The sequence below is a fragment of the Giraffa tippelskirchi genome, chromosome 5 (assembly GCF_054371585.1).
Source record: "Giraffa tippelskirchi isolate mGirTip1 chromosome 5, T2T-mGirTip1v1.2.pri, whole genome shotgun sequence".
NCBI lineage: Eukaryota > Metazoa > Chordata > Mammalia > Artiodactyla > Giraffidae > Giraffa > Giraffa tippelskirchi.
In genome coordinates, this window is record NC_137279.1 from 58,833,192 (window position 1) to 58,852,935 (window position 19,744).

At 36.4% G+C, this 19,744-nt stretch overlaps 1 protein-coding gene across 1 annotated transcript in view; it reads left to right on the forward strand.

The window, feature by feature from the left end:
- The window catches only part of USH2A (usherin), a 901,466-nt gene that overhangs the window by 180,390 nt on the left and 701,332 nt on the right, over window positions 1-19,744 (forward strand). Inside the window, exons 11-12 of the mRNA XM_081491700.1 lie at window positions 6,640-6,835; window positions 10,256-10,897. Of these exons, the coding sequence (XP_081347826.1) occupies window positions 6,640-6,835; window positions 10,256-10,897 (838 nt within the window). The remainder of the gene's footprint in view (window positions 1-6,639; window positions 6,836-10,255; window positions 10,898-19,744) is intronic.

Below are 19,744 nucleotides of genomic sequence, written 5' to 3' on the forward strand. Positions count from 1 at the left end.
TGCCTGGAAAATGCCATGAACAGAGAAGCCTGACAGGCTACAGTCCATGGAGTTGCAAAGAGTTGAACGTTACTGAGTGACTAACACATGCACACACACACAGAGTAAGATATTAAAAGCTCTAAATTTTCTCTATTATAAAAGAAAAACCTCTACCTTAAGAAACTAAAAGAACAAAAGATATAACCCAAGCCAAGCTAATCAAAGTTATTTCCGAGTTTCTAACTGGAGCTCATGGGGGCCTCCTTTTCCCTCATTGTTCATGTGGCTGAAAGCATGCAAGATCAAAACTTATGCAACCAAGATTGTGTTTTCAACCTTAAAGAGCTGGAAAGCTCCTATTGTTTAAAGTATGAACATATATTTGCTATTAGAGACAGTAATTGTACCTCATTATTTTTGTTCTACATTACTAATAGAAATTTAAATATTATTTGGCCATGTGATCATAGACAAAAGGTATAGAAATATAATTGAAGTTCTGATCAATGGTATTGTTTGCTAATTTTGCTTCTAAAATGTTGGCTTAAAACAGCAAAAACCACTTACATAGTATAGAATTTTGTGGTTTGACTCAGTGGTGGTCTGTACTGGCTTGACTGATCTTCCTTGAGCTCTTTTATTGATGTGTTCAGCTAGCTTGTCAGCTGGTAGTTAGATGATCCAGGAAGGTCTCACTCACATGGCTAGTGGTTCTCAAGCGGAATATTAACTGGGGGTCATAGGAGAGGATGTTCTCCTCCACAAGGTTCTCAAATCCTGCAACAGGATAGCTTGAGCATGTTTACATAGTGGCCTCAGGGTTCCAAGCCTGTCTCAAGAGAATCAACTCAAAAATCTCCAAGCGTTTCAAGCTTCAGTTTGCATCCTGTTTGCTGATTTACTGCTGCTGCTGCTGCTAAGTCGCTTCAGTCGTGTCCGACTTGGTGCAACCCCATGGACGGCAGCCCACCAGGCTCCGCCATCCCTGGGATTCTCCAGGCAGGAATACTGGAGTGGGTTGCCATTTCCTTCTCCAGTGCATGAATGGGAAAACTGAAAGTGAAGTCGCTCAGTTGTGTCCAACTCTTAGCGACCCCATGGACTGTAGCCTACCAGGCTTCTCCATCCATGGGATTTTCCAGGCAAGAGTACTGGAGTGGGGTGCCATTGCCTTCTCCAGCTGACTTACTACTGGCCAATTAATAAGTCAACTTAGGGTAAATGTTAAAAATATTCTATCAAAGTGCATGGAAGCAGAAAAGTGTTGTATCTGACTTTTTGAAAGTGTAGTTTTAAAGGGAGGGGATCACACTCTTCTCTCTCTCTTGGTGGCCAGGAATTGGTATTAGAGTGTGGGTAGATTTATATTCCCTCACATAAAACGAAGGGAATCTCCAGTGACTAGTGCAGAAGCAAACTTGTATTTTCAATTTTGAGAAACTGATTACAGTGAACTCATTTTATAATCTATAAAGCCTTTTATGACTTACTTTTAAACCACATTTTAAGGTATGGATTATATAGAGAAGTTATAGACTACATGTGTTAATGAAATGAGAGTAAAGTTGTGTTATCTTATTTGCAGCCAGGTTTCTCATATGGAGATATCTGATGTTTACTGAAAAAAATACCTTCATAAGACTAACGCGTTTCACTAATCAAGGCAGTACTGAACATTTTTTTTAGATGATGTATGTAAAAGATAACTGAGAGTTAGGTGCAAAGAGGAAAAGTGGACATGCAATCGGGGATGGTAAGGAGTAGGGAGAGACAAGATACAGAAATGGTAACTGACTGAGTTACAGAGCCTTTTGAAGATGTCTAGTTGTAGGAAAACTAAATAGATTCTACAAGTTGAAAAGTAGGGCTCTCACTCTTCTTTCACTCCAAATCTTTACTAAGATATATTATTTTCTTAGAATAAGAGTTCCTGTTCTGAAATTGATGCATTAGTCAAGTTTCATGTCTAGAAAGATATAGGGTGGACCTCTTAGTTTGCAAGAAGATTCCAGAATGGAAGAAGCAGAAATTTAGGGGCAGGGTGACCAGAAGAATGTCAGTATGCATAGAATTTTTTAAACTGTAAGAAGCATATTTGTCCTTCAACAGAAATGAAATGAGGGTTCCAGGCAGTCTTACCTAAATTTTAAGAGGTAAGAAAGCTCCAGATGATACATGTCTTACATTTAAATAAGAATATAGCAAGATACAAAGGAGGTAAAGCTTTAGCACAGGATACACTTTTATTTATCTTTATCTTTTTCACTCATTCTTGCTGTAGATTTTTGTAAAGAGTACTCTTTACCCATGGGAAATACACAAGGTTATTCTTTAACAGAAATACAAGGTATGTCCAATTTCTGAAGGTGCTTGTAATCTGGAGAACAAGACTAATATATATGAAACCAGAACCAGAAAATAAGGAATTTATTAAATGATAATCAACTTGAAGTGTTATAAGGATATAATCAAAGATCTGTTAGATTTTCATGGCTATCTGTAATTCATCTGTTGTTGTTTAGTCACTGGGGCTTCCCAATGTTTCAGCAGTAAAGAATCCACCTGTAGTGAAGGAGACACAGGAGACCAGGAGACACAGGTTTGATTCTTGGGTCAGTAAGATCTCCTGGAGGAGGAAATAGCAGCCCACTCAGCATTCTAGCCTGGAAAACCCTATGGACAGAGAAGCCTGGTGGGCTACAGTCCATAGGAATACAGAGTCAGACACGACTGAGCATGAGCACAATGTTGTTTAGTTACTAGGTCATGTCTGACCCTTTTGGGACTTCATGGACTGTAGCACACCAGGCTCCTCTGTCTATAAGATTTCCTAGGCAAGAATCCTGCAGTGGGTTGCCACTTACTCCTCCAGGGGATCTTCCCAACACAGGGATTGAACCTGTGCCTCGTGCATTGGAAAGCAGATTCTTTACCACTATACCACCTGGAAGGCCCTATAAGTAACTCATACCTGCCAGTAATGCTGCTTATTTTTGTGGCCTCTTCCAACAACACAAGATACAACTGTACACACAGATATCACCAAATGGTCAATACTGAAATCACATTGATTATATTATTTGCAGCTGAAAATGAAGAAGCTCCATATAGTTGGAAGCTGACTGTGGCTCAGATCATGAACTCCTTATTGCAAAAGTCAGATATATTGAAGAAAGTAGGGAAAACCTTAGGCCATTCAGATATGAACTAAATCAAATCATTTATTTGATTTCTATACAGTAAAAATGACAAATAGATTTAAGGGATTAGATCTGATAGAGTGCCTGAAGAACTATGGACAGAGGTTTGTGACATTGTACAGGGAGGGCAGTGATCAAAACCATCCCCAAGAAAAAGAAATGCAAAGAGGCAAAATGGTTGTCTGAGGAGGCCTTACAAATAGCTGAGAAAAAAAGAAAAGTGAAAGTAAAGGAGAAAAGTAAAGGTATACCTATCTGAATGCAAAGTTCCAAAGATTACCAAGAAGAGGTAAGAAAGCCTTCCTCAGTGATCAATGCAAAGAGATAGAGGAAAACAATGGAATGGGAAAGACTAGAGATCTCTTCAAGAAAATTAGATACCAAAGGAGCATTTCATGTAAATATGGGCACAATAAAGAACAGAAACAGTATGGACCTAAGAGAAGCAGAAGATATTTAGAAGAGGTGGCAAGAGTATGCAGAAGAACTACACAAAAAAGATCTTCATGACCCAGATAACCATGATGGTGTGATCACTCACCTAGAGCCAGGCATCCTGGAGTAGGAAGTCAAGTGGGCCTTAGGAAGCATCAGTACAAACAAAGCTAGTGGAGATGATGGAGTTCCAGCTGAGGTAATTCAAATCCTAAAAGATGATGCTATAAAAGTGCTGCACTCCAAATTTGGAAAACTCAGCAGTGGCCACAGGACTGGAAAAGGTCAGTTTTCATTCTAATCCCAAAGAAGGGCAATGCCAGAGAATGTTCAGGATACTGCACAGTTGCTCTCATTTCACATGCTAAAAAGGTTATGCTCAAAATCCTTCAAACTAGGCTTCAGCAGTACGTGAAGTGAGAATTTCCAGATGTTCAAGCTGGATTTAGAAAAGATAGAGGAACCAGAGATCAAATTGCCAACAACCATTGGGTCATAGAAAAAGCAAGAGGATTCCAGAAAAACATCTACTTCTGCTTCATTGGCTGCACTAAATCCTTTGACTGTGTGGACCACAATAAACTGTGGGAAATTCTTCAAGAGATGGGAATCCCAGACCACCATACCTGCCTCCCGAGAAACCTGTATTCAGGTCAAGAAGCAACAGTTAGAACTGGACATGGAAAATGGACTGGTTCCAATTTGGGAAAGGAGTACATCAAGGCTGTGTATCGTTACCCTGCTTATTTAACTTATATACAGAGTACATCATGGGAAATGCCAGGCTGGATAAAGCACGAGCTGGAATCAAGATTGCCGGGAGAGATATCAATAACCTCAGATATGCAGATGACACCACCCTTATGGCAGAAAGTGAAGAGGAACTAAAGAGCCTATGATGAAGGTGAAAGAGGAGAGAGAAAAATCTGGCTTAAACCTCAGCTTTCAAAAAATGAAGATCATGGCATCTGGTCCCATCACTTCATGGTAAATAGATCGGGAACCAGTGGAAACACTTTTATTTTCTTGGGCTGCAAAATCACTGCAGATGGTGACTGCAGCCACGAGATTAAAAGACGCTTGCTCCTTAGAAGAAAATCTGTGACAAACCTAGACAATGTATAAAAAAGCAGAGACATTACTTTGCTGACAAAAGATCCATATAGTCAAAGCTATGGTTTTTCCAGTAGCTTATATGGATGTGAGAGTTAGACCATAAAGAAAGCTGAGCACTGAAGAATTGATGCTTTTGAACTGTGGTGTTGGATTAGACTCTTGAGAGTCTCTTGGACTAGATCAAACTAGTCAATCCTAAAGGAAATCAACCCTGAATATTCATTGGAAGGACTGATGCTGCAGCTAAAGCTCCAATACTTTGGCCACCTGAAGCGAAGAGCTGACTCATTGGAAAAGACCCTGATGCTGGTAAAGATATAAGGCAGGAGATAAGGGGGACAACAAAAGATGAGATGGTTAGATAGTATCACCAACTCGATGGACATGGGTTTGAAATAGCTCTGGGAGATGGTGAAGGACAGAGTAGCCTGGTGTGCTGCAGTCCATGTGGTTGCAAAAACTCAGACACGACTGAGCAACTAAACAACTACAGTAATTTTGCAGACCATATCAAAGCCCTGTTTTGAGTAATAATCTGGATTCCATGGGGCTGGGTAAAAGTGGGATTGGGATAGACAGTCAGGCACAAGGGGACAAGTTATTTTCCTTGCATATCTTTCTGACCTATACATGTCTTTGATGCTGTTTTTCATAATTTTCTATAGCTTTATATAGTACATGTATAAACCTTTGTTTTTCAGAGTGTTATACAGTTTGTGTCAATTATCTTATCCTTAAATAATGATTCCAGTGATTTCCTATTTCCAAGATGAAAAATTAGGCAGTGATAGATCCTTTAAAATTATTTAGTATAAAAACCCTTCTCTACACCTTTGTTACTGAATCCTAATCTCATGTGATATTTTTGGATATCCCAAGATTTTAAAGGTAAATCAAACCATGTCTTTTCACAGATAGTTTACTTCCTTGTGTGGTAACTTTGCATGCAAAGGTGGAAAGCTGATTCAGTCCGAGTTGAAGGGAGTCACCAGGAGACATGCCAGTGTTTTCATAAGAGACTTGATGTCTGTATTCACATCTCTCATGAAAGTCCTAAGGTGTTATTGAAATCTTCATACTTATTTCACATTTTGTATGTGTATATTCTCTTGTGAAAGGTTTTAGCTCTTTCTTTAACCAACATAGCATTACCTGTGCAGATAGTAGATGAGCATTTTATTTTATATGCTATGTATTTTCATTCTCAAACAATAGCTCAAAGAGGAAAAGTATTCATTTTATCAGATAATGTTTTAGTTGACAGTGCTCTAAAACAAGTAACTTTTTAATATTTTTACCACAATGTAAATCAGTTAAATTCACTCGATACAGTTAAATCATAATATAAATGAATCATAAATATGCTGAAATATTCCTGAATGGAGTTGTGCCAAAAAAAACATTGTTAGGATCATTATCAGTAGGCATAAATGGATGCTGTTAAGCACTTTATTTTAAACATTGTTAAAACCTTGGTGGGATGATATTATAGAAAGATTCTTAGTTGAAGCATCAGCATGTACAGAACAAGTCTGGATCAAGGAATAAATGAGAGGAATGAAAAACGTATGGGTAAAAGACTAACTTAACTACTGGCCCCGTTTCTATTTTAAGTCTCCCCATGACTATATTTTGATTTCTTCATATGATGCTGAAGGCTTAATCCCACTTCACTTTTAGTCATATACTTCTGACTTCCATGGGTTTATTTTCATCCAGTTCTATATATTCACCCTGCTGAAGCTCTCCCCTGTTTCGGTGTCAGGAAGAGAAATACCTTATTACCCTCTTGTCTGTTTCACATTTAAAGTTTTTTCCTCCCTACCCTCCCTGTCTTGTACCTAATGAGCAAATTATCTAAAAATAGATACGTTCATCATTCTACCAAATGTTGTATCTTCTCTAGATCGGAGGCCAGTGTAATTGTAAGAGACATGTGTCTGGCAGACAGTGCAATCAGTGCCAGAACGGATTCTACAACCTCCAGGAGTGGGATCCTGATGGCTGCAGTCCGTGCAACTGTAATACCTCTGGGACAGTGGATGGAGATATTACCTGTCACCCAAATTCAGGCCAGTGCATGTGCAAAGCAAATGTTATTGGTATGTAATGCAGAAGTTCGCAGTCACATCTCTATTACTATCTGAAATAAAATCCTCTATTTGATTTCTTTGCTGAAGAGTAAAGCAAATTTCCTTGCTCAAGGCAGGCTGGGGAAAAAAAAAACAATTTGGATGAAATTAACTGTCTAAAAATGACTAAATTAATAATTCTCTCAAACTACAGCTTGAAGCTTAGTTTAATCAATCCTTTAGAAGTTTCTTTATTCTGTAGATGCAATAGTTCACATGGTCCCATACTAATAAGTCATAGAAAAATATAATTTGCTTACTTCATAGATGTTTCTTTTAGAGAATTAGCACTTTTCAAAATGTTTTACACTTAATGAGTTCTAAGCAAATCATTTCCATGCTAGTTTTCTTAATAGACTAAAATAAATGGATTTTTTTCAAAATGTTCTGTGCTACAGGGTCCTTTGTGATAAATCTTTCCATTTTTTTCTATTATATTTCTTTGAACTGTTCCTATGAAATGCAAAATAAGTCAACATAATTCCACAGATCATGTATATTGCTAGGGTTAGTTATAAAGGGCCACATAACTTTAATTTTGTAATTCAGCACCAAGCTGATTATAATAAACAGCTACCTTTGGTGTTATTTATCATTTTTTTATACAAGACGTGCTTTTTTGTTTGTTACTCCCACAGGTATTTTTCAGAAATTAGATTTGATTATAGCAATTTATTACATCCAACATTTTTGAGGGGAACCACAGCCACATAAGGACAAAATTTATCAAGTGCCCGAAATGCACTATGTACATAATGCACTTTGAAATTTTGATATATGAGAATATTAAGAGAGGAAAGTTTCCTGATAAAGTAAGTCTTATATTGTAACTGAACATGTCTTGGTTTGTATAGGAAGTTTAAAAAAGACCTTTACCTTTCTATTGTCATTCAAGACACCAAGTCTTCCATGGTTTTTCTTACACTGACCTGAACCTTATGATAATAAAAACATGCCTGGCAGACACACAAACACACACACGCCGCAAACATGCATATATACAAACATGTGAACATATCATTTGCAGTAACATTTTCATTTCTATGATACAACACTAACGCAAATTCTTTACCTTTTATATATGTGAGTATACATTTATCATTTTGTATAATACAGCTAGACAAGCATTTTAATTAAATACAAAAGAATATGGGCCTGCTTTATATTATACAAGATTTCTCTGGTTTAAAGAAAGATTAAATCAGAATCTTTATCATAATTGGCCCTTATGCATTTCATGCATACAAAAACTAACTTTTCAGGGAAAAAAAGAGTAACTTATAAATAGAAGCATGCTTTTGTATAAGTGCTATCTGTGATAGTGAATGAAGTTTTTCATGTTCAATCTATATAGAATCCTGTGTTCTTTGATATAAGATATACTTTAAATTCAAGATGTGAAAAAAAATTTAAAGAAAGACCTTTAGGGACAATCAAATGGTTACATCTCTGTATCAGTAAAATCTTTCCTGTGATAGTTTCCAGAGCTTAGGAAGAAAAACATCACACTTTACTTGGAATTTGTTATAGACTCGCTGTCATTTGCCTGTATTATTGGATGATCTTGGTGGTTTTCTGCAGAAAAGTATAAATATATATTTTTGAAGATGAAATCATCAGTTTGATATTATTAACTCTAGAGTTACTTCTGCATATGCATTATTTTTTTAATAAAAATATAAACTGGATATGTCTATATGTTTCTTTTCCTAATGGGACTACAAATAATTGTATTCAATTTTACCTTGTTCATATGATTAAGAAAACAACAGAAAATACAAGTGTATGTTGTATGTGGTTCAGAAAGCAAACTGTTAGATTTCACAAAACTGTTAAATCTTACTAATGATTCTATCACCAGTAAAATGCATTAACACCAATAATTTTATTAAAGTAGGTCATTCATCTAGAATAAAAAGGGAGAAGAATGTGAATTAAATGCCAAGTGTGCTAACTCGCCTGTACTTGTTAACACTGAATGTGATGCCCTGTAGGCCTTCCTGAGTATCGTTAGGAATAGATTACCTGTCAGGAATATGTATGGCATATTCAAATAAGCACTGCGCATATTTTTAAAACTGATATGATATGAATCCATGTAGACCAATTTTAATAGTTCAAAATGAGTCATAATTCTTGTTAACAATACAGTTATTTTTAAAATTTGCAGCAATAGTGGTCCTTTTTTATTTTCCTTATTGAAATTAAATGATATGCCTTAGGTGAGTCATTCATCACTGTTAAAGAATTTGCTTTCCATTGGAGTTCTTGAATTTTTATCCATATGTATACTTATATATTATGCATTTCCTTCTGGTTTAGGAAATGCTTTTCTGGATATGGGCTCCTGACTGTGTTTTTGACTGTTATTTTAATACTAATTGTTTAATGTTGTTATAGCTTGAAATGTTTCAATTGATTCAGCCTCACATATTCAGTTATTTAAATTCATGCATATGTGAAAACTAGCTAAAGAAAGCATTTTGCATCTCAACATTTACTACTCAAGAATATTTTTTATTCCTTTGTCTTGTAAAACTCAACAAAGTTGTCAGATTTAAGTATAGGTGATAAAACATTTTTCTCTGTGAAATGTATGTATGTATGTACTCCTTTAAGAAGAAGTAATACAAACAGCAGAATTTACTTAGTGTTTAAAAAGGTAAGTTCTGAATCACACAATATGACAAGTAATGTGATTGCTTTATGAGCCAAGGAGAGCATAATTTATACTAATTGAAAATGATAAAATATAGGAGTGTATAAAAGCATTGAAATAAAATTCCTCTGGATAACTTTTATTTATATTAATTATTTAAATGTGTGATATTCAGAAGTAAGATGTGTACTGTTTCAACAAAATAGTTATCAGGTTAACATTTATTAAACGTTTTGAATGGATTCTGATTTCTAGGAAAATAGCTTATGCAGTAATGCATAATTCTTTTGTATGGCTTTGAAAATGTATTTCACTCTCGACTTTTAAATGAACATACTTTGTTAATATAAAATAAGAATGATGGTTTTAATATAGTTAAATAATTTCAAAATAATAGTTTTGATGTTTGTTATAGGAAAAGAGTTCCAGTATGTGTAATAGAAACAACATTTGCATTAAGAATTTTTCTTTGCATTAAGTAATAAATAAATAAAATCTTTAAAGCACATTGCAAAAATTAATGTGGTACATTGGTACCAAATTAAGTATTGCCATCATATTTTGACTATACTATCAGCCCTCTTTGGCATTACTTGTGAAAAAAACACTCAACATTTTATTGTGTCTGTATTAAATGTCTGTAGCAGCATTGTTTGCACTTCAGCTATCTTGAAAACTTGAATGGAGTTGTTTTCACATCTCTACTTTTGTAAACACATTTTTCTCTTTAGGGCTCAGATGTAATCACTGCAATTTTGGGTTTAAATTTCTCCAAAGTTTTAATGACGATGGATGTGAGCCCTGCCAGTGTAACCTCCACGGCTCAGTGAACAGACTCTGCAATCCTTTTTCTGGGCAATGTGAGTGCAAAAAGGAAGCCAAAGGACTTCAGTGTGACACCTGCAGAGAACACTTTTACGGACTGGACGCCACCGGTTGTAAGGCCTGTGACTGTGACGTGGCGGGGTCCCAGTCTGGGACGGTCTGTGATGCTTGGACAGGACAGTGCATCTGCAAGTCCAATGTTGGGGGAAGACGCTGCAATGAGTGTGTGGAGGGGTACTTCTACCAGCTGCAAAACCATTCTTTCCTCTGTCTGCCTTGTAACTGCGATAGAACTGGGACTGTAAATGGCTCTGTGCTGTGTGACAAATTGACAGGACAGTGTCCCTGCAAATTAGGAGTAACAGGTCTTCACTGTAATCAGTGTGAGCCTCACAGGTACCATCTGACCGTTGGCAGTTTTCAAGGCTGCCAGATATGTGAGTGTGACCCCCTGGGGACGTTACCTGGGACCATTTGTGACCCACTCAGTGGCCAGTGCCCATGTTTGCCTAATCGTCAAGGAAGAAGGTGTAATCAGTGTCAACCAGGTAAGAGAAATGTGTTACATTTTCAATATAAGATGACTTACTTTTTATTCTGCTTCTCGGTCAGGACTTTGAAAATATTAATCTCCAATACCACTGTTGCATTTATATTGTTATCTAATAGAGAAATAACTATTTGGTCTATTAAAGATTATGTGGCATATTTGTATTTTTATATTGGGGTGACCATTTAGATAAATGCCACATTCAGACACTTAATAATTGAGACTTTTATTTCATTTCTCAACTTGAATTAAATCCCCTTTTAGCAACTAAATAAAAGCTAAGAAAAGCAAGAATATATTTTATATTCCAGACAAAGGAAACTTGAGTTGATTATCTGCACAATGCTAGATAATCAGATGAACTTTCTCAATAAATGCTAAGTGTTATTATTGAATGAGCTATATGTTCTGGCATCATATAGAAACATCTAAAATTACTTTTTTTTAAATTAAATTTTAAGGCTTTATTTACATTTTCCCTGGTGACTCACTGATAAAGAATCCTCCTGCAGTGTGGGAGACCTGGATTTGATCCCTGGATTGGGAAGATCTGGAGGAGAGAATGGCTACCCACTCAAGTATTCTGGCCTGGAGAAGTCCATGGACTGTATAGTCCACGGAGTTGCAAAGAGTCAGACACGACTGAGCGACTTTCACTTTAATTTATATTTTTATTTTTTAAAAAATTTTTGGGCTTTTCTGGTGGCTCAGTGGTAAAGAACCTGCCTGCCAATGTAGGAGACATGGGTTTGATCACTGGATCAGGAAGATCCCCTTGGAGAAAGAAGTACAACCCACTCCAGTATTCTTGCCAGGGAAATCTCATGGAGGAAGGAGCCTGGCAAGGTACAGTCTATGAGGCTGTGAAAGAATCCGACACGATTTAGTGATTAAACAACAAAAAGAGTTGATTTACACTGTTGTTTTAGTTTCTGCTGTACAGCAAAGTGAATCAGTTATATGTATACATATGTCCATTCTTTTTTAGATTCTTTTCCCACAGATGTAGAAAACAAACTTACAGTTACCCAGTGAGTAAGGGGGAGGAAAATTGGGAGATCAGGATTGGCATATGCACACTCCTATACATAAAATAGATAACTAATAAGGACCTATTTTATAGCAAAGGGAACTGTACTCAATACTCTGTAGAATGATTTTTAAAAGCCATTAAATTAATAAAATAGGCTACTATTTAGTCCTACTGTGTCCATCTTTCCAGATTTCCCAACTGGAAGAAAAATGGACCCTATCCAAGGCTTTCTCCTTGACTTTATATGATTTAATGATTTAATTAAAGCAACATACTTTCTTTATAGTACATCATCATGACGTTATGATAAATATAAATATTTATCAGTTGTTTAACAGCTGTACTAATCTTTGTCCTGTCTAGCAAAATTAACTCTGAGTTATCTGAACCTGTGAAAATGAGGGTGATACAAATTCAAAAGGATGATTTGCCTGCCAGAGAGGATAAGACTAAAGTCTTAGTTTGCATAACAAGGAATTTAGCTCAGGAGAATTGGACAAAACCTCTTGCTTGACATTGGTCAGTGTGACAAGTAAATCCAAAGAGACAGAAAAGAATTGATGAATAGTTAATTTCCTTTAAGATAAAATATCAGAAAAATATTCAAACTAGCTTCAACATAAGTGGAGGCTTTATTATCACTGAATGTTCCATAAAACCTGATATGGGAAAAAAAAAAAACAACCTGATATGGAGCAAATGCAGTCAGGACTTAGAAACTAGAAAGCTCCCATTGATACAGATTCATTCATTCAGTCATTTATTCCCACCCTCTGTCTCTTTCTGCAGATGGGCACCTTTTGCTTCTCTTACCCTCTCTGTGTGATCGTATGGTCACTGCTGTCCCCCAGGTTTGCCTACAGTTCTAATTCCAGCTATACAGAGAGACATTAGCTGCTTTTTGGTTACAATTTCATGAGGGAGATTCTAATTGACTCAGTTTTGTTAGGGTGGCCATGTCTGTGGCAGTTCACTGTGACCAGTGTCTGGATCACCTAAAATAAGCATGGCTTCTAGGAATCACTCCTTTAGGTAGGAGCAAGGTGGTAAGTATCCCAGGAAACAGAAAGATAATTGAGAGTTGAACAGATAACCTACCTGACAGCTACAGCATATTATGACTTTCAGCTTCAAATTTATCCTTTCAAATGTGCAATCATGTTTTCATATTCTAAGATTTTTTTTTTTTTTTTTTTTTTTACTATTTGTTAATACTTCAGTTCTGGAAATAATGTAATCCATTTCTGCACAAATAGCCATGATTTATATATCCTTCTTTGTAAGTAAGCCAGCAAAAGTTAATAGACCAAATGTAATACGCTTTTGAGTTGTTGTCCATTGTTAAAGTTTGTTTAGTGTTTCATTCTGACCCAGAATATAGCTATGCAATAGACCTAGAGATCAATGGACTCATCACAAAAGGAGGGTCAGGGCTTCAGATCCTCCTGTGGACAAATACATTCAGTGGAAAAAAAGAAACTGATAGATTCCTTGGATAAAGTTCTATTGGAGAGTTTTAGTGCCTAGACATGTCTAAGAGATTCCTAGAAAATTAAGCAGAGGCAGATTTTTCAAGAAAAGAAATATAATCAATCATATTATAGGGTATAACTGTGAAATAGATTTATACAGTCATAATAAAATAATCTGTGAATACTGATTTAAGCAACTAATGGGATTATTAGAGGAGGAGGTATAAAGAGCTAAATATTCATTTTCTAAAGTGGAAAGACAGTAGTATAAATGTTAGAAGTTGAGATGTAACAGTATATGTATGTTACTCAGAAACAGAGAAAGGAAAGTCAGAACAAACAGCTATAGGAGTTGAAGGGGATTACCGTAGGCAGGGAAATTTCTGGGAGAAGGATGGAGAAGCAGGCTGCCACTTTACATTGTGAATCTTTAAATTCTATTTGACTTTAAAAACTGTATGTAAATGTTGATAAAAATTAAATTGCAGTATTGGAAAATCATGCTCAATCCTCATGGTCTCATGACCACTTTCTTTTGGAGATTTATCTGGTATAGTGTTGTTTTTTTTAGGAGAATAGTTTCTTAGTAACTATTTGCCTAAGTAGAGATGTCACAAAACTCTTCTGCAAAGGTATATGGCAAACTGCCCTCTCTTTTAAGGAGGATACACTATTAATGAAAATCATTATCATAGTTAAAGTAACCTTGTATTTTATTTACTTGTACAGTTGTCTTATTTCCCGTGTTTGAGTTCAACATCTTGAGAGTAAAGGTTATATTATTCAACTTCCATAGCCATAATATTGTGCTGTGTGTGCTTAGTCACTCAGTCGTGTTAGACTCTTTGTGACCCCATGGACTGTAGTCCACCAGGCAAGAATATTGAAGTGGGTTGCCATGCCCTCCACCAGGGGATCTTCCCAACCCAGGGATCAAACCCAGGTCTTCTGCATTGCAAGCGGATTCTTTACCATCTGAACCACCAGGGAAGCCATAATACTAATATATTGTATATTGCATGCACTCAGTAAGTGGTTTGTTTAATTGAAATGAGAAATAATCAGGAGTTTTAACAAGAGCATCTCTGTTATATAGGGTTCTCCAGAGAAACCGAACCGATAAAAGATGTACATGTGTGTATATGTGTTTGTGTATTTTTCCCCCACTGAATATATCATTCCATGGGAGGATCTGAACTCCTGACCTATTGTTTTGATTTCAGCCTATCTACCTGTAGTGCTGTTGCACAGCTCTATCCTAGTAGTTTTGCAGCTTACTGAAGATTTCCTTCACATGTCTTCTATATTGGATACCTGGTGTCCTGAAGCCTATGTTTTCTTTTTTTTCTTGGTTTATTTGTGCATTTGGTAGAATAAATGCTTCAGTAGCGTCTGAGTAAGAGTTCAGGGAGGAAAGTGGTTTGTTTATTTTTTTAAAGAATTTTGAACATCTGAAATTATCTTTATTCTATACTCAGAGCTATTTGAAAATTTACCAGTATATAGAATCATTTTCACTCAACAAATTTATTTCACCATTATCTTCTAGCAGTACCAACCTGATTCTTGCTTCTTTCTTGTTTTCCTTTTTTCTTTTTTTTTTTTAACATTCCAGAAGTTTTACTATTTCTATATCCTTAATTTCAGAAAATTTCATGATATGCTTTTTGTTAAATAATTTTTCTGGGAGTTCATTGGGGCCTTTTTTCTGTAGATTAATGTTCTTATGTTCTGGGAAAATCTATAAAACACCTTCATGGAAACATCTAGACCAGTGGTTAACTGAGCAACTGGACATCAAATCTCTCCAAGTGGACCATAAAATTAACCATTACAGACACCAGTTCATATCATCCTCATGTTCAGTGTAGCACTTCATCCCTGTACCTGTTGAGTACAAACCCTCTCCGGTTTAACTTCTAAAGAGAAAACTGTCTTCTCTCGAAACATTAGAGGGAGAACCTTCTGTTTGGGGAAAGTCACACCTGCTTTCAGAACTCTCTGAAGCCTTCAATTTCACTTTTTTCCCCCCAGAGTTATGCAAACTTGCATCAATTAGCTTATTATTGGCCTGTCTACCTCAGGTGCTTGGCTTTTACTTGTAGATATCTGTCCTTGACTGCTGTTTCCTCTTCTGTTCTTTTTTATTTCCTTTTATTTAATTTTTTGGACTTTAGAAGGAAAATGGTTCAATCAACCATGCTTAACTGAAAATGTTACCACAGTATTTTCTGGGTTGTAATCTTTTCAGATCATATCTTTGCAGCCATCCTTGGTGGTTTTCCCACAACTCTTGTCTCTTCTATCAAAATCAGTCTTATTGGTTTTACCTTTGGATATAGCCAGTACTCTATCACTTCTTACCACACTCAATTATCCATCTGGGTCCACGCCATGGTCATTTTCCTCTTGGACTATCCTAGTAGCTTCCTGAAGTCCCTGTTTCTCCTCTTTATCCTTCTCCAGTCACTCCCCAATATACAGCCAAAGTGATGCTGTTCAAGCTTCAGTCAGATCGTATCACCTTACCATGCACTGACTTTCCATGATTGTAAGGCAACAGCAGAGTTGATGGACTCTAACGGCCCCCATGATTTGTGATGCCCGTGAACGCATTTCCAGAAGATGGCTTATTCCTCTCCAGCCTACAAACCTCACTGCTTTCCGCAGATTGTTCAGTATTCTACACCCAGGCTTGGAACACTCCTCCATAGTGGGGGATCCATATATAGTTCCTGAACTAGTGAGTTAACTGCATTGAAAAACTACCTCAATGCTCTGCTCTTATTAGCATGAGATTATTGCAAACCAGGGAGTGCTTCTTTAGCTACACATAGGGAGAATATGGCATTCTACCTTGCAAGGGAAGAAAGAAAATGGTGGCTTAAGGAGTTAATGCATTTTTTGGACAATGTAAGATAATTTGTACACTTATGTGTAGCCTATGGAAAAATCAAAGTGTGTTTATGGACTGCTTTTTTTTTTTTTCTGTTTTATATTCTTCTGGCTTCAGAAACTACTCTGAATTTTGTTTTCTGGGTTTTATCATCTCTTCCCATGAAACTTACATTGAAAATAGAAACCTGGAGCCTGAAGTATCTTCATTATAAACAGATGCCTCACATTGTCAGCCCTGCAGTGGGCACATTAAGATGCACTGCTGTGATCAGAAACTTTCTCTCTGCTTCTTTAAAGATATCTGAGAAATCTAGATCATATTCTATGGGGAAGACAACTGCGCTGATATGTGTGCGTGAGCCTCGGGGTGTGGGGGGAGCAGTGTGGAGTAGAGGGGTGAACCAGTAGCCCAAGAATCCAGCCCGCCTTTTCCACCTGTGATTGTAAATGTTAGTGACCATCCTAGACCAGTACACATAGACTCTTGTCCTACTTTCTTAAAAAACATTATTAAGGAAGGTGCATATAATGGAAACTCATGTATTATTAACCTAACCTTACTAGGAATGTACAAGGAATAGGCTTAATTCAATGAAAATTTATAGGCAATTTGTTAAAGCAGCAGTGCACATTAGAAGGTACATTAGAGCCACATTGGTTTTAATATGCCGTTCAATAACTCGAACAGAGGTTAAAAATGCTGCTTAACCTCCATTAAGTATTTTAAAAATGCTTTAATTTAAAATTATTTGGAGTGTGTGTACATATATGAATGTACACACACCCACTCTCATAAATAGAGTGCTGAATATGTTTTCCTGGTTCATTTTTTCAGCACTGGATGACCTCATAACATTCAGCAGCAGGCACTTAATCAGAGGCCAGGCCGAGAAAAGCAGGGAACGGTGTCAAGGCATTCCCAGCCAGTGACCCACCCTTGTCCTTGAGAACTAGAGGCAGAGAGGGTTTATTGAGGACTCTGCAGCTTTGGAATAACATAAAGGCTAATTTATAATGAAAACAGCTTCACATGACAAGTTTTGTGTTAATAGGACAATTCCTCATGCTTCCCTCTGGTATTTACTTTGGGTTTGCTTTTATAACTCAAGCAGACCATTAGAAAGTAAAGCAAAGTATCTTGTTTCATTAAGAAGCATATCATATTTGTTAAGAAATGAGCTCATAAACCAGAATTGTGTGCAAAACCTCACCAATTGGAATTAGATGGCTGATACTCCATTAAAAATCAGTGCCTCAAAGTTGAAATCTGATTATGACACATGTCTCTGGGTTTGGTGAGATGGGTTCTCCTGATTAACATGTTTTTCACAGAAAGACCCAGAATAAGAGCCTTTTCCTTAATAAACCACCAGGAAAGAATATTGTCAGAGGAAATATGGACCACAATCCTACCCACATCTGCGGAGAAAAAAGGATTTTGATAGGTCATTATTTAAATTTTAGGAAAACCTCACTTTCATTGAAAACTGTGTAGTGAAAATTGTAATGATGAAATGAATAATATTTACTGAGTGTATATGTTTGTCAGACCCTGGAATTGAGTGTTATCTAAAAAATTCCATTTAATATACACACTATTTCTATGATGGAAGAACCAGTATTTTTTGTTAGGGGAAATAAGATCTCACTAAGTGGAAAAGTCATTTACAATTCCAAGTCCATCTGACCTCACATTCTGCACTCTGAAAGAGTAAAGCTCTTTTCCAAATAGCTCATTATTTGTCATAAACATTCACTTAACAAATATTTGAGGGTGGGTTGAAATACATACTCTTACAAGTGTTTGTAACCCCTCCCACCCTCAAACTCATGTCAGTCCATGATTCCTGCTACTGCTTCTGGTAGGGTATTTCATTTCTTTTGCTGAATCCGAGTTAACAGTCACAAACTTAAAATTAATGGAGTTGTGGGAGGTGATCAGATAATGAAGAGCTGACTGAAGAGTCTAGAAATGGGATTACTCCATGGACTAAGTTGAGGAAATGTTTGGGATGGTTGCCATGGTACAGGGTACTTTGGAACATACATCTGATAAATATTGTGACTGAGAAAAGTGAGAACAAAGAAAACAAAATTTTGCTGTGCTGTGGATTATGAATATGCATATATATCTGTGCTCTGTAATCTCTAAAACTTAATCAGAGCTGCCTTTATATTCTTTTATGTTACTGGATTTAATTCTTAGAGAATAAACATGTGAAACTTCCTCATGGATACTCACGTAAGTATGAAAATCAGGTTTTTTTTTTATAAAACAAAGTCCAATAGAATAATTTCCCTTATTGGAACATATTATTAATATTATACTCTTTGTTCTAGTAACTGGAGACATTTTGGGGGTGATATTTTCTTTCTGAAACTCTGTTCCATTCCTTGGTAAGGATTACAGTTTTAATTGATCAATTTATCATGCTTATTCATACACATTTGCTGCTATTTTCCCTGATATCCGACCTCTTCCAATCAGTCACTCTCATGACTTACAGATTTATGTTTACCATCTTCTTTTCATTATTAAAGAGATCATATGATATTGTAGAAAGTAACATATCCTCCCTTTCATCCTTTCAGCCATATGTCCATTTCCTTCACACATCTGGTTTTCAATTAACATCTATTGAATAAATTACTGTACACCAGGATCTCTGCTGCTATAAGATATACAACCATAAACATATTAAAATATTACAGTTTAGTAGGGGAAACTGATTCATGTAAATATAACACATTTGTGATAAGTGTGTGATAAGTGATAAGTGCAAAAGATACAGAAGTAGTAAAATGAAGGGACTGATTAACTCTTGAAGGATGGGAGACCTAAAGATCTTAGTTGTGTTTCCTGAGCTGAATTTTTAAAATAAATAAAATAAAATAAAACTTGGCAAAGTATTCAAGTAGGGGTAACAGTCCAGGAAGAAGCAATAGGAGCAGGGAATTTACATATATCAGTCAGTTCAGTTACTCAGTTGTATCCAACTCTTTGTGATCCCATGGACTGCAGCATGCCAGCTTCCCTGTACATCACCAATTCCCGGAGCTTGATCAAACTCATGTCCATGCCATCCAACCATCTTGTCCTCTGTCGTTCCGTTCTCCTCCTGCCTTCAATCTTCCCCAGCTTCCAGGTCTTTTCCAATGAGTCAGTTCTTCATATCAGGTGGCCAAAATATTGGAGCTTCAGCTTCAATTTAATATATATCTAATGGAAAATGAGTTTTTCAAATGCTTAAAGAGAAATAATAGCTTGAGATTAATAATAATATTTATGTATGTATTTGTTAACATTTGGTCAAATCTGTGGACAATAATTTTAGCATTTTGTTGTTCAGTCGCTAAGTCATGTCTGACTCCTTGTGACCCCATGGACTGCAGCAAGGCAAGTTCCCCTGTCCTTCACTATCTCTTGGAGTTTGCTCAAATT